The sequence below is a fragment of the Hyperolius riggenbachi genome, chromosome 6 (genome assembly GCF_040937935.1).
Source record: "Hyperolius riggenbachi isolate aHypRig1 chromosome 6, aHypRig1.pri, whole genome shotgun sequence".
Lineage (NCBI taxonomy): Eukaryota > Metazoa > Chordata > Amphibia > Anura > Hyperoliidae > Hyperolius > Hyperolius riggenbachi.
The window spans coordinates 342,074,479-342,086,004 of record NC_090651.1 but is presented as its reverse complement, the minus strand read 5'-3'; the positions used below and the strand labels follow the sequence as shown (position 1 = coordinate 342,086,004).

At 42.4% G+C, this 11,526-nt stretch overlaps 1 protein-coding gene across 1 annotated transcript in view; it reads left to right on the top strand.

The window, feature by feature from the left end:
• Positions 1-11,320, top strand: part of LOC137522955 (phospholipase A2 inhibitor NAI-like) — a 26,394-nt gene extending 15,074 nt beyond the window's left edge. Inside the window, exons 3-5 of the mRNA XM_068243117.1 lie at positions 3,953-4,099; positions 8,622-8,759; positions 11,138-11,320. Coding sequence (XP_068099218.1) covers positions 3,953-4,099; positions 8,622-8,759; positions 11,138-11,319 — 467 coding nt within the window. The 3' untranslated portion in view covers position 11,320. The remainder of the gene's footprint in view (positions 1-3,952; positions 4,100-8,621; positions 8,760-11,137) is intronic.
• The last annotated feature ends 206 nt before the right edge of the window (positions 11,321-11,526 follow it).

Below are 11,526 nucleotides of genomic sequence, written 5' to 3'. Positions count from 1 at the left end.
CTACCCTATACAGGGGCACCTGTACCTGGCTACCTAACTACCTATACTGGGTGAAAATTGTTGGGTGCTGTGTGATCATTCCAAATGGGGGGGGGGGGGGCGCATCCTCACAAGTTTGCCTCAGGCAGCAAAAAGTCTAGGACCGGCCCTGCAGGGGTGTAGCGAAGTCTTACTTTTATGAACTCTCCCCATGACTGGCAGTTACAGGACAGATTGGTGAATGGGAACATGTTCCCATTACCAATCTAAGTGCCGGATTTAGGAATAATCTCTCTGCTGTAATCAATAGAAGAGATTATTCATTGAAAAACATTAAAACAAACTTTTACTTTCGTTATAGTATAGAAATCAGTGATTCAGTGGATTAATAAAAAAAAAACCTATTAACCACTTGCTGATCCCACAGTAACAAAAACTTGTAAGAAAAAGACAATATGTACATTAAGTTGGGATGTAGGTTTTTAAATATTTATGCCATGAGGGGTTTTGTTTGTTTGTTTGTTTGTTGCAAATAAGGGCTTGTAATAAAAACAAAAAAAAATTGTAATAACTGAGGAAAATGTGCAGGGTTTTTATTTTAAAATGGTCTAAAATCTGAGACACAATGGATTCTTCTTCCTTTTCTTCTATTAAAATGCATGTAAAATATTTTTTTAGCAAAAAGTAATAACCAAATAAAGCCCTATTTGTGGCAAAAAAATGTATTTGTGTGATAAGTAGTGAAAAAGTTCTTGGCGAATAAATGGGTGGAGTGCTGAAATGGGGGGTGGGGGCCTTTGGTTAAGCTGCATACATTTTTCATACAAAACGTGCTTCGTTCAACATCACGTTTGCCCTAGTTTAATCTCCTCAACCATTCCTACTTGATAAAATTCCTTTTCACGGCTGGTAGGGATGATCAATGACATGTTAATAATTCAGAGCTGAAGCTATTTTTTAAATAGACCAACCAAATGTAGCTGCAAATGTTTCATGAAACTGGCAAAATCTTTCTATCCACTTGGAATTCTCACCTCTTAGCCCTCTACTGGCTGGCAGGGGTGGGAAGTGGGAAACTTCACTTGCACCAAACTCCACTCAGGTCTGCAGGTGAGCTTGAACTTGAGGTGAATGGACAAATCACAATACTAGGATGTACACATTTATCATGAAGTAAACTCCAGGCACAAACCCTTTCCTAGCCTTGTATGCCAGAGTGGGTTCTGAGCCCCACCCCCTTTCTAGTTGAAAACAATGATGCACGCTGTAAGGTCAGCATTGTGGGATACCAGAGTTCTTTTCTACTGACTTTAGGACACTCAAACATTCCCAGAGATCACCTGACAAGGTTAAAGATGTCGACAGTGGACACCTGTGACATTTCAGAAAATAAATCACGTAGAGGGATGATATTTTACAATGGACAAATGCTGGCTAAATAATTTTAAGTGAATATTTGTTAAAGTGGTCTGAAACTCCAACATAACATTCAATAAAAATGTGTTTTCCTACTTTTTATTACTCAGTTATCATATTTGCTTTTGTGCAGAAGTAATATTGGCCTCAATTCACTAAGCTTATCTCCTGTCTTTAATAACTCTTCTAGAGTTGTTACCATGGTGATAAGGCATGTAGTATTCAGGAAACATTTTACCTCAGGAAAACCTAAAGTTAACTCTTCTGTCTTTAAGTTAACTCTTCAATCCTTAAAATAACTCCAGAATTAAAGACAGGCTGTTTATTAACTGTATGTGAAAATAACTACAGAGGAAATAACTTAAGGAATGAAGAGATAAGATAACTCTCTCTTATGTGGAGGTAAGTTTTCTCTTGCCTTATCTCCAGCATGATCTTAGTGAATTGAGGCCAATGGCTTCAATTCATCAAGCATTACCGCATTCGGTAATGCTGAAAACAGCTGAGTTAACGGAGCACTTAAGAAAATGTTAATTCATCAAAGCTGTTACCGAATGAGAAGCTGAAATCACAGAGCAATGAGATAAATTACCGACTTGTGCTCAACACATGTCAGTAAATGTTAATTCATCAAGGTTACCACATTCGCTAGCACATTCGGTGTTTATCTCCAGCTCTCCCCTGTCGTTACAGGCTTCGAAAGCCTTCTGTGTGAATGTTTTCATGATTAACAGGAGCAGGCAGCCAATAGAAACAGCCCCTGTTCTCCTGCAAGTGCAGCTGATAGGTGCTGATAGGTCACAGGCTTCTCCACACAAGCTTCCAGACCCCCCCAGGCAGTGAGCAGAGAGAACGGGACAAAAGATATCCCCAGATACCCTTCGGTGGTGTAACCCTTTGAGTCCCTGTTTGAATATGCAAAGATGCAAGTGGTGAAATCACCAAGCATGGCATTTGTAATGTCTCCAGGAAGTTCATCTATGTTGTGGCAAATAAGTCAAATGTTAAGAAACACTGATGGACAGACTCAGAGCAGCAGAGGCAGTATAAGTAACAGTAAATATAACGGAAACAGTAAATTCGGGCGCCTGAGGCTAGTGGACAAATCGGGCGCCGCCATTCACTCCTATAATAAATATCGTTTAATGGGCGCCCGATAGGAAAAAAGGGCGCCGGAGAAAAATAACGTTTTAAAAGCGGCGCCCGGAGACTTAATGTTTTATTACTGTTTCTCATGATTACACATTATTTAATGATTTATACATTTTTAAATTTTATTTTTAAACGAAAAACAGTACAATATTTTTAACATTATTTTTAAACGAATAAACTAACAGGGGGGTCTTAGGTTTAGGCACCAACAGGGGGGTCTTAGGTTTAGGCACCAACAGGGGGGTCTTAGGTTTAGGCACCAACAGGGGGGTCTTAGGTTTAGGCACCAACAGGGGGGTCTTAGGTTTAGGCACCAACAGGGGGGTCTTAGGTTTAGGCACCAACAGGGGGGTCTTAGGTTTAGGCACCAACAGGGGGGTCTTAGGTTTAGGCATCAACAGGGGGGTCTAGGGGTTAGGGGTAGGTACAGGGAGGGTTACTTAGTATTTTTTTTTTTTTTAAACGTTATTATACGTTTCACTATTTAAACGAAAGATTAACGTTTTTACAATTGCCGATTTAATGCACATTATTTAATGATTTATAACTTTATAAAACATTAATTTTAAACGAAATACAGTACAATACATTTTTAAACGTTATCCATGCTTATCGTTAAAAACCCGGCGCCCTTTTTTCCCAGCGCCCCTTTTTAACGTACGCAAATATAACACGTTTATATAAAGGGATGTCTGGATGCCTTCTATTGTTATCAGCTTGTAACAACACATAGACATTCCAAGCTGCTCTGCACCACTCTGCTGTTATCTAACAGCCTTTGATGAACTGAAGCCTAGTACTTCGGTAACTTAACGAACCTCTACCACACATGGGAAAATATTGATGAATTAGCACAGTGAAGTGTAAAATACCGAATGCGGTATTTTAAGGACTGGGGTTTTGTTATCGAACACACTTTGATGAATTGAAGCCATTGTCTGTTTACAAATTACAAGTTTCCAAAGTGTCGTTTATCTTGCCCTGAAACCTGCCATTGCATTTTATTCAAACCTGCTTTTTTATTATATATGAACATCTTCTAATTAGCTGTTCTGAGCTGTCTGTGTGCTTGAAGCACAGAGAGCTCCTTTTCACTTGTAACACTGTTCACACACCTATCAACATTGGAATGTAAACAAAGATACTTTTATCTCCAGTCACGATGCGGATTTGAAGCTGAATAGCAGGACAAAGTGCTTTGTTTAACTATTTCAAAAAAGTGTATGTGTATGTATGTATGTGTATATGTATATGTATATATGTGTGTGTGTGTGTGTGTGTGTGTGTGTGTGTGTGTGTGTATATATATATGTATGTGTATATGTGTGTATATATATATATATATATATATATATATATATATATATATTTTTTCTTGTTTAATCTTTCTTTCTCTGCCCTTTAGCTTTGACTGTATCCAATACCTTACTACGATCTTGCGGCCCTCCCTATCAGTGCAATCAGAATGGGAGCTACACCACTGCAGACAGAAGAGTCAGAATGAGTACATCCTGCTGCTCCACCAACAACTGCACCCCAGAGTTCCCGATATGTAAGTTACTGTGTTTAATCCAACAGCTGCTCAACTGGTTATATGACTCCCATATGGTTTTGCGCTAGAGACCAGGCCACAATGTTATCTGTATGGAGTTTGCAGGTTTTATCCATGCTTCAGTGACGTTACTGCAAAACTTTAGTCACAGTTCCCAAATGTCCCTCTTTTGGAGGGAGAGTCTCTATTTGGGAACCCAGTCCCTCTGTCCCTCTTTCTCCCTCAATTGTCTCTCTTTCAGGATTGATGTACAGATCTGTGCAAATATATGTATTTTTCTACTGAAAAACCTGTTTAATTGACTTTACACTTTACCATCCTTTAAATTTATATTTCTTATTTTCAAATGTTAATATGAAGGAAAATGAACCAGGATAGAAGGGACCCATGTGGTTTGAATGATAAAACATTTTTCTTATGAAATGTTTATGGTATGCATGGTTTGGGGGTGTGGCAGGGGCGTGGCATAAGTGTCCCTCTTTCTCATCTCAAAAAGTTGGAAGGTATTCTTTGATGGGGTCTACCAACGTTCACACTCCTTCCAGCCTCTTATGACCCTCACAGCCTTGGAGCCCATCTTGCAAAGGTCATAAAACAAGTGTGGACATTGTAATCTTCACACCCATAACATGTGTGGCATAAACGCACCTGATCTGAGGGAGTAAAGAAGTAGTTGGGACCCTCTTACAACCTCTGCCCCCACCCCACAGTCACATGGGCAGATACCCTGTAGTTATGCCCCACCTGGTTTGTTTGAAGTTCCCTCTATCTCTCATACCCCCAAAAAATACCAGTAGTCCTAACTGGCACACTCCCCCAGGAAGAAGAAATTCCCTTGTAGAGACTTGCTGTCATCACTTCCTGCTCATTAAGACCAGCAAATTGGTGCCTGATAAATCTTTCTACAGGTCAAAATGATCATGTGATTCTTTCATGAGGTTTTAACTCACATGCAGCATGGAAAAAAGAGCAGACAGCCTCCATACACTCAATCCAGCTCACCTGTAGTCAGCACTCAGCAGCTGAACTATATCAGTATTACACTGCATTACGCAGCACATATAACTCTACCTCAGCGGTACCTGACAATATAGATGGCTTGTCACACACAGGGCCAGATTTCTGGTAAGGCCACAAAGGCCTAGGCCTTGGGTGGTTACAGCCCAAGGAGGCACCTAAACATGAAATGTGGTTGCTTCATATGAAAGAGAAAACTGAAAAGGGGAGCAACACATGAAAAAGGGAAGCTGATGCACAAGGGAACTGTACATGAAAGAGGAGCTACAGTGCAGCAGCGCCGTAAGGCAGATCGGCGATCCCCGGCCTCTGATTGGCCGGGGATCGCTGGCATATGATAGGCTGAAGCCTATTCTTCAATGCGCAGGACGGAAATACGTCCTGCACAGCTCACAGGGGGAGGGAGAGGGAGGCAGCGGCGAGATGGCGGAGAACGCTGTGGAGGGGGGCTTTGAAGAGCCCCCCGCTAAGCAAATGCAGCCAGCGGAGATCAACCCCCCCCCCCCCCCCAGCAGGACATCCCCCCCCCCCCCCCCCCCCCCCCCCCCCCTAGTGGGGAAAAAAGGGGGGTAGTCTGATCGCCCTGCTGCACTCCTGATCGGTGCTGCGGGCTGTAGAGCCCACGCAGCACCGATCATTGAAAAATCCCCTGGTCGGCAAGTGGTTAAGCAATACCAGTTGCCTGGCATCCCTGTTGGTATGTTTGACTGCAGAAGTATCTGAATAACATCAGAAACAAGCATGCATATAATTCTTGTCGATCTGCCAATATCAGAAATGCGCATATGCTTGTTCAGGCCTATGGATGAAAGTATGAAGGTGCGTACACACATGCGACTATAGTCGTTTGTATCGTTCCCCGATCTTTACCAACGACGATCGTTACAAAAAACGAACCACCGACTATTAAGGCAAACGACGAACGAGCCAAATCGCTACAAAAGAAAGTTCTGTCTCGGCGGATTTTAACCAACGACGATCGTTTGCAAAAGTAGTACATCGTTGGAAACTATCGTTCGTACTAGGCTTGACATGCGCATTTCACTATTTCTCCATGGAACTTCTCATTTTTATGCGCAGGCGCAATAGTTGCTTTCTGTGATGTAACGTTCGTTCTAACGATCAGATCGTTACACACATTTTAAAACTACCTTTACTTAGGTCGTTCTTTCATCAATTAAAAGTTCGTTCGTCGTTCTTAACGAATGATCGTTGTCGCATGTGTGTACGTAGCATTAGAGGCAGAGGGATCGGCAGGACAACCAGGTAAATGGTATTGCTTAAAAGTAAGTGATTATGGCAGGCCACATATCACTCTCACCTCGGGTTCACCCTAAAATGTGGAATGTTTAATTTCTTAAAGACCGCGTCATGCCATCTGGCGTGAATGCTGCGGCAGCCCCCGGACCACCTAATGCCAATTGGCATGCAGTCCTGGGGGCGCATTTTATAGGAGATTGTGCACATCTCCGCTTCAGTGACGAAGCTCCTTTACGTCTTCAGTTGCTCAGTGGCAATTGCCGCTAGGAGACGTTAGCTGGCAAAACCACCATCTATTTTCATTTTTACAGCGCTGTGGTCTAAGGCGGCGCTGTACTGGGGACAGCAGTGACGCTCGGCTGTCTATCTGGGAGGCTCAGAGTGATTGGCTCTCATAGGCTGTCTGAAAGCCGATCGCTGGGATTGGCTGCCAGAGGAAGGGAGGGTGGAGAATAAAATGCTAAAAAGTCCAAATGTAAAAAAAAAAAATCTATCTCTATCTCCTCTTTTTCCCCCCCCCCCTCCCGTGTGTGCTGTTAACAGTGTGTGTGTGTGGGCAGAGAAGGGTGATATGTTTTGCTCTCCGGGGTGGGTGTGTGTGTTCTAAATTGGGTTAGTATGGAAACTGTGGGTATGTGTTGTGTGCCTGCGTGTGTATGCCTCTGAGTCCCATCCTGTGTTTATTTACCTCTCTCTGTGGCCTAGTGTGTGTGTGTGTGCCCCCCCATCCTGTGTGCGTGTCTGTCTGTGCCCTGTCCTGTGTCTGATCTCTGCTACCTTCGGTATATACAGTATAAGTGGTTACTCTGTGCCTGTACTGACAGTAAAATCGCTGAGGTATGTACAGTATAAGCAGTTACTCTGTACCTGTACTGACAGTAAACTAGCTGCAGTGCCTGCTGATCTCTGCTACCTCTGGTGTGTACAGTATAAGCTGTTACTGTGGCCCTGTATTGATAGTAAACTAGCTGCAGTGTGCTGATCTCTGCCAGTTCCAGTATGTACAGTATAAGCTGTTACTGTGTCCCTGTACTTGTAGGAAACTAGCTGCAGTGTGTGCTTATCCCTGCTACTTTCAGTATGTACAGTATTAGCTGTCAAGCCTGGTACACACATACAATTTTGATTAGCCCATTTTTAGCTCTGTTCATCAAATTCATTGTCTGTCGGCCCACTTACTGCATGGGGGGGGTAAAATTGTCAGTGATTGACCAATCAAAATTGTTTGTGCGTATACATCTTTGAGCTATGCCTATACTGATTGTATCTAAATAACGGACATAGGGCTCCATCCAATATTTTGATGGGCAGGCCTGTTATCTGTAGCTTACTCTGCTGCAGAGTTCATGTAAATTTGGCCCCACTCAATGGCCACGCCCACTCACTGTATGGCCATGCCCATTTTTTGCTGCGGCGCGCCGCATACACCCCCCACCTTGTGCCCCGATCTCCAAGGACCCTAGAAAGGCCCGTGCCTACGGTCCTTAAGTGGTTAAGCACAATTTAAAATAACCTGAAGGAGAAGTTGTGATTTGAAATGAGCCTTCTCCAGTCCTTTCTATGTCTCTCTCTTTCCAGATGCATTGTCCTCTGGTCCAGCACTGATGTTTGTCAGTCCCATTTCTTCTGGGGACTAGATATTTGCCCTATCCACTAAACTTATTTAAACCAATCTGAGGTATTGGAGCCAAGAGAACCTGTTAGAAATTTGCAGCTGGCTGGCTGCATGCTGAAATGCTAATAATGACATTGTGCAATTAAATTTGTCACCTGAGTTTTCTCCTATTCTCCTAGGTGATCTTTTCCAACCTTTACAACGAAATGCATGTTAAGCCACCAGCAAGCAAGAATCTACTTTTATTTTTTTTTATATTTTTTTGAAAAGTGCTGAAAATGTAAATTAAACAGAAGATGAAAAATCATCTCCTATGAGAAAACTTAGGTGAAAAAAGTGAATTGCATATGGGCCAATGTCTCTTATGGCTGTGATCTACCATAGCCATTTTGCTGCTATACTTGGCACAGTTTCACTGTGTACAGATTTCCCCCATCCCTGCACTGCATGTGCTCAGCAAATCCTGAGCTATATGGCTTAACTTGCATGTCAGTTAGTCATGGGGTGGAATACCAAGGATGGCTTGTGTACGAACTCCAGTTGGCCCATTTCTGGAGATGTCCCAGTCAATCACATCAATTTAATTCCTTTTTTATTTTTATATTTTTTTATTTTATTTTTTTTCTTTAGTGCCTATTGTGTACAATGAAAAGAATGGAAAAATTTGTCACAGCTGTGTGACTGGGGGCGGACCCTGTGAAGGCAATGAAACCATAAGCTGTCTTGGGGAGGAAACACAATGTCTGCGACTTTTCACAATAATAAAAGGTAAATGAACCAAAGACTCTTAATTTTTGTTTACCCATTGTGTTTAAATTGTGTCCCTAATGTACGGTGACAATATTTTATTTTAAAATAAAGGGTCTCTTAGATCAGTGGTCCTCATACTAAGGCCCGCGGGCTGACTGTGCCCCCTGAGGCTTTTTTTTTACTGGCTCCCACACACACAAGATATATTACTTATAGATGCGGTCAGCTACATCTTTAAATATTGGCGGTCCACATATAGAATAGCAGTGCTGGCACCACCCACATGGAAGCCAGAAAGCAGTAATTTTATTGGTTTCCAATCAAATTCCACTTCAGGTGACACTGCTGTCCAATTGGACTTCAGGTTGTCACCTGGGCATGCTTCACTGTCTGGCCCGCAAATGCATCATTTTATGTATACTCCGGCCCCCAAGCAGTCTGAAGTAGGTTGACCCAGCCCTTGACCAAAAACGTTTGGGGACCCCTGTCTTAGATCTTATAGTCGCTAAAAGTCTTAACTGGTCCTGGAAGAGTCTTGTCCTATAAATCAGGCATTTCTAACATATTGCCTTATCCCAAATGTTAGGCAACGTACAGAGCAATTAATACATATTTTAGATTTTGCTTTATGTTTAAGGGAAACTTCCTTTCCTATAGTTTCAGTAAAAGTCAATAGTTTCTAGTTTTGATGGATCAAAAATTGCTCTGCAGTCTTAGGCCTTACTGCTACTCCAAGAGTCGGGTACAGAAATTGACAGATTTTTAAGCTGAGAAATCTTGAAAGATATAGATAAAGGGTTTACTCAACTCAGAGCAGGGTTCTAAAGAATCAAGATTTCACTGCCATTTGTTTAGTTTTGAGGAAACCATGGAATAACTTAAAGTGGAACTGAATATTGCTAAAACAATAGCTTCACTTACCTGGGGCTTCCCTAAGACCCCCGCAGCCACCCTGCACAATCCTCCATTCTCCCACCACCAGCAAATTTTGTAAGCGTCGATGGCAAATGTGCCTGCTCGTCCCGGGCTACAGGAAGCTTTCTTTGCATTCCCGCCCGCTATAGCGTCCTTCACTATTCTAATTCGCCCAATTTTTTTCATTGGATCCAATACAAAAGAAATCAATTTGCCACCTGATGTGCTGCCACTGCGTGTGTCCAACACCAGAGGGTGCATGCAGAGACATCAGAGGGACACACTGGGGGACATCATCGCTAAGGGAAAAGAAGCAAGGAAGAAATCACCACCAGGGATTGCTGTGGAGAAGGCGGGGATGTGTGTGCAGGGAAGCCGCGAGGGATCCCACGCACAATGCTGCAGGTGAGTACTTTTAATAACTAGATGCCTGACTCGTGTAATTTTTTTTTTTTTTTTTTTTTTTTTTTTTTTTTTTGTGGTGGGGGAGGAGGAAGAGTTGGGCTCATCTATAACGCTAGGGAGTTTTAGGCAGTGGGTAGAAATAGGCCTTTAAATGTAAACCTCCTTCATGCCTGGGTTCTCTTGTCCTACAGAAGCTCCCTAAGGCCATTTGACTAGGCACTCCTGAGGCTCCTTACATTAAAAGTATCCTGCCTGTTAGCCATCAATATAGTTAGCCCTAGAAGAGATCTATAAAAGACCCCTACATGATGACCCTTCCAGACGAAATCCTATTTGGGGACTAACCCAATATATATTCCTAAAGCAAACTTTAAGTTTCACAGAAGTCAGGAAGTGGGGGTGCTTTCCTTCTAACCAGAGTTTAGAGAGGGGGGGAAAAAAACTTTCATTACATCAGAACACTTTTAACTTCATAGACAGAAAGGGATAGAGTATTTATAGACCGGATTTGTAGAACGGCAATCTGGTCTAATCCTACGACGTTCATAAAATCAGAATTGATCTCCTTGCAAATCAGGACTTGCCTTTTGGAAGGAAGGTCCTATAAGTGGTTATCCAACCCTAACCTAGAACTCAGCCACACTAGAAGCACTTTGTGATTGATTAGCGCTTTTTAAGAATTGCTCCCATTCACTTTCATTAAAATCGCGTAAAAATTTAGATTGCGCGTACGCAAAAAAATTACTGCGATTTTTAATGAGTTTTTTTTTTTTTTTTGCGCTCAAAGTGCTAATCGGTCACAAGCCCTGACTGTGAGTAACCCTGTGGTGCCTCATATTAGAGGCTATCCTGGAGATTGATGAAAGAAAATACCTGGTAGACTTGCCGGTTATTTTTTCCTCAATTGCATATCTGCTCTGTGATAACTGACATCGGGGGGGGGGAAGGGGCGCTGTTTCCTGTTAGAGAGTTGCCCATGTACTCTCGGATTGGGGGCTTTCTTGGAGGACTCACAGTAATCCTTATGTAATTTTTTTGTTTTGTTTTTTTTTTTTTTGTTATTGCCTCACCTACAGGAGATGATCACACTGTGGAGGCCCACCATGGCTGCACCACGGAGAGTGTGTGTGATGTCCGCTCAAAGACTGTCGTCCTCGAAGAGATTAATGTCACTTCAATATTTGACTGCAACAGTGCCACCCGACTTGCTGACTTTCCGTTCTTTTATGTGATTCTACTGTTGAGATTCCTAAACTAAATAAAATGTCAAGAGTTGTAAACAGTCAATTGGAAATCCAAGTAATTATTGTCTGTTTAGGATGGTGTCTAACTGTCCTTTTTACATACTTGTTCTGTTGAGCACCCAGCACACATAACAGAAGAGCTAATATGGATGGTCCCACTTTATGGGGATGTGGGTGATAATCTAAGGTGGTCCCACTTTACTATTGTCTAACTACCATCC